Here is a 3678-nt window from a genome sequence, read left to right as displayed (position 1 = left end):
GGAAGACAACACAAGGGTTAAGACAGGCATTCAGCATGCTGGGTATAGACTGCAGTACACAATCTTCAAAAACAGGAAATATAATATGAAATTAATTGTGATCGGTCTGTTTTTAAAACTGCAGATTTTCGACTTCTCTCTTTCTGAGACTGAGATGAAGGCAATTGAGGGATTGAACAAGAATATTCGTTTTGTGGAACTTCTCATGTGAGTATACACTGTGTGAGTCACGTTCTGTTCCTGTTATAAATAAATAAATAGACACTAATTACTGTTTCTCTTCACTGACTCAACAGGTGGTCAGATCACCCAGAGTATCCATTTCATGATGACTACTAGATGTCGTAGATGTCAAGACTTCATCTAAATTGGATCAATCTAGCTGCAATGAAAAATAGTCTTTTGAATTTACTTGATTTTAATGTGTACATCGATCCCACATGATCAGAATGTGTCTGACATTGAAAAAATGTTTCTCTCTCTCTCTCTCTTTTAATTATTTCTTGTCAAACCAACACATTTTATTCACATAAGACTGTCTAATAAAATTGAGTTAACATTTTTTTTTTTCATTATAGTAATATGAATTTCTTTTGTGATGTTTAATAATTACATCATGTTCAGGATACCTAAAAATCCAGTTTGAGTCCGATCTTAAGAACGCTGCTTCATTTATGTGAAAATGTGGCGATTTACGGAGAGCTTCTTTAGTGTGCACGAGTGGAGAGAGTGCATTTAGGAAAATGATAAACATGATAAACAAAGAATTCCCATTAATGTTATAAACTGTGGTCCATCTGGTATAGCAGTACCAAAGATGCCTGTTGGTTTATTGATTGCATAATGCTATGAAACAGAACATTTCGATAGATACATTTTCTAATAATCAATGAAACATTTTCAGCCCACGTGAACAATCAGGAGATCAAAAAGGGAGTAGTAAGCACACAACACATAGGCCTACCACATATTGCCGCACAAGGTTTTCTGGATCTTCACCCATGTAGATACAGACTCCCTTGAGGATACACTCCCGTTCAGTATCACACTGAAATAATTTTTTTTTAATTTTTTTTATTAGCGTCTTAGTTTAGCACTTTTGCTACATTGTGCTACTACTGGTGTACACTGTCGTTTGGGTACATATTTCTCTAAGGATGGTACCTACAATGGTACTAGCCTTGCTGTCAGCTCCAAATCATGTAGGAAAGAGATTGAGAGTAAAGACAAAGAGAGACACAAATATGAACATAAGTAAGAAATGAATAGAGGAAAAGTTCGAACTGAGACAAAAAGATGAATATAGTAGTTGAAAGATGAAAAATAAATAGATGTAGGGCCTCCCTTACAATTTGTATTGCGTTCTTGCCAATAAATTGTGGTACGTAAAATACGATACCATTTTACATAACCTTTCCACAATTCTAAAATTGTAATGTTTTTCAAAAAACTTGGTCATAAGAGATAACACTAAACAACAACTTGGTGTTTTAATGTTTCTGATTCTGTTAAAGGATTGTTTAAAATGGCAATATCTGTGGGAGTAGGTCCATTTACTTACTCATTTATACACATTATTTTTTTAATTAGTTCAGAATACAAATATACAAAAAAACACGTCATTTTTGTGAATCTATTTTAAAAAACAGAACTTGCCTTGGGTCGAGCATTTAACCAAAACTTACATAACAAATCGACACGTAAAAATAAATAATAAAAAAAGAGAAAATAAAGTAATTAAATCAATTCAAGGGCTTTTTTATCCTTAACCCGTTTCAATGACTTATACAAATGATTTAACTCAATCTACCAGTGGATCAGTAATTCTTCTTAACAGTTACACTTGCACACATTAATACATTTGTTTATGTATTGTCCAAGCCTTGTTTGCACTGACCGTATTTGTTTAGCCCAGCTGATGTTTTGTATAAATGTCTTTGTCCTTATGTAACTGTATTGTGGTTTTCAGTTGTTGAAATCTATTTTTCTATATTGATGTCTTGTTTTAATGTTTTTCCTGACGTGCTGTAACCCTGTTTTATGTTTCTGCAGAACAGGAACCTGCTGAAAACCAGTTTTTAAACGGAGTCAGGCCTGTTTTTTATATTGTAATGTACTGTTACTTTTTTTAACTTTCCTGTATAATAAATACATGAAATGAAATGAAATGAAAATCAGGGAGGCTTGCTCAAGCCACGCTTTTGTACGGTCAGTACTTTTGGAGCAATAATGGATAATGGCCTGGAACATGTATGTGTACTTATTAGTGAGGACTAAATTAGGACTGTATTTAGAGCTTATTCTGGTTTCCAACTTGGCCCCAGGTGTGTCTGTTAAAACCCAAACGGACACAACTTCTTTCTTTTGATGCTTTATTACAATCAAGTAACAGGACAAACATGGTCACGGGAAGCTCTGCTAGCTATGCGTTTGTGTGTGGTTCTGTAAAGAAATAAATAACATTGCAAAGGCTACCATACACAATGCATAGGAATCATATATATGCTAGTAAATAATAATAAACCCACTATTAATTACAATATCTAAAAGCAGTGTAGCCTAACTGTAGCGTGTACATAATGCACCTAGAATACAAACGTGAGCAAGGGCATTCAACAATCGCCATGATAGCAAATTAACAGCCAAGTGCAACCTAGCTAACAGGTGAAGAACACAAACAAGCTAACTTTAAATTGGCAATAAATACACTCACCTATAGGATTTTTAGGAACACCATACTAATACTGTGTTTGAACCCCCTTTCGCCCTCAGAACTGCTTTAATTCTACGTGGCATTGATTCAACAAGGTGCTGAAAGCATTCTTTAGAAATGTTGGCCCATATTGATAGGATAGCATCTTGCAGTTGATGGAGCTTTTGTGGGATGCGCATCCAGGGCACGAAGCTCCCGTTCCCCCACATCCCAAAGATGCTCTATTGATTTGACATCTGGTGACTGTGGGGGACATTTTAGTACAGTGAACTCATTTTCATGTTCAAGAAACCAATTTGAAATGATTCGAGCTTTGTGACATGGTGCATTATCCTGCTGGAAGTAGCCATCAGAGGATGGGTACATGCTGGCCATAAAGGAATGGACATGGTCAGAAACAATGCTCAAGTAGGCCGTGGAATTTAAACGATGCCCAATTGGCACTAAAGGGGCCTAAAGTGTGCCAAGATAACATCCCCCACCACCACCAGCCTGCACAATGGTAACAAGGCATGATGGTTTTATGTTCTCATTCTGTTTACACCAAATTCTGACTCTACCATCTGAATGTCTCAACAGAAATTGAGACTCATCAGACCAGGCAACATTTTTCCTTTCTTCAACTGTCCAATTTTGGTGAGCTCTTGGAGATTGTAGCCTCTTTTTCCTATTTGTAGTGGAGATGAGTGGTACCCGGTGGGGTCTTCTGCTGTTGTAGCCCATCCGCCTCAAGGTTGTGCGTGGCTTCACAATGCTTTGCTGCATACTCGGTTGTAACGAGTGGTTATTTCAGTCAAGTTGCTCTTCTATCAGCTTGAATCAGTCGGCCCGTTCTCCTCTGACCTCTAGCTCAACAAGGCATTTTCGCCCACAGGACTGCCGTGGATGTTTTTCCCTTTTCACACCATTCTTTGTAAACCCTAGAAATGGTTGTTGGTGAAAATCCCAGTAACTAAGCAGATTGT

The 3678-nt window shown here is 36.9% G+C and overlaps 1 protein-coding gene across 1 annotated transcript in view; it reads left to right on the top strand.

Moving 5' to 3' along the window:
- The window catches only part of LOC116673051 (aldo-keto reductase family 1 member D1), a 4495-nt gene extending 3740 nt beyond the window's left edge, over nt 1-755 (top strand). The window contains exons 9-10 of the mRNA XM_032505155.1: nt 125-207; nt 297-755. Coding sequence (XP_032361046.1) covers nt 125-207; nt 297-339 — 126 coding nt within the window. The 3' untranslated portion in view covers nt 340-755. The remainder of the gene's footprint in view (nt 1-124; nt 208-296) is intronic.
- Nucleotides 756-3678: the final 2923 nt, after the last annotated feature.

This window comes from Etheostoma spectabile, chromosome 23 (genome assembly GCF_008692095.1).
Source record: "Etheostoma spectabile isolate EspeVRDwgs_2016 chromosome 23, UIUC_Espe_1.0, whole genome shotgun sequence".
Taxonomy (NCBI): domain Eukaryota; kingdom Metazoa; phylum Chordata; class Actinopteri; order Perciformes; family Percidae; genus Etheostoma; species Etheostoma spectabile.
This window is presented reverse-complemented; position numbering and strand designations above follow the sequence as displayed.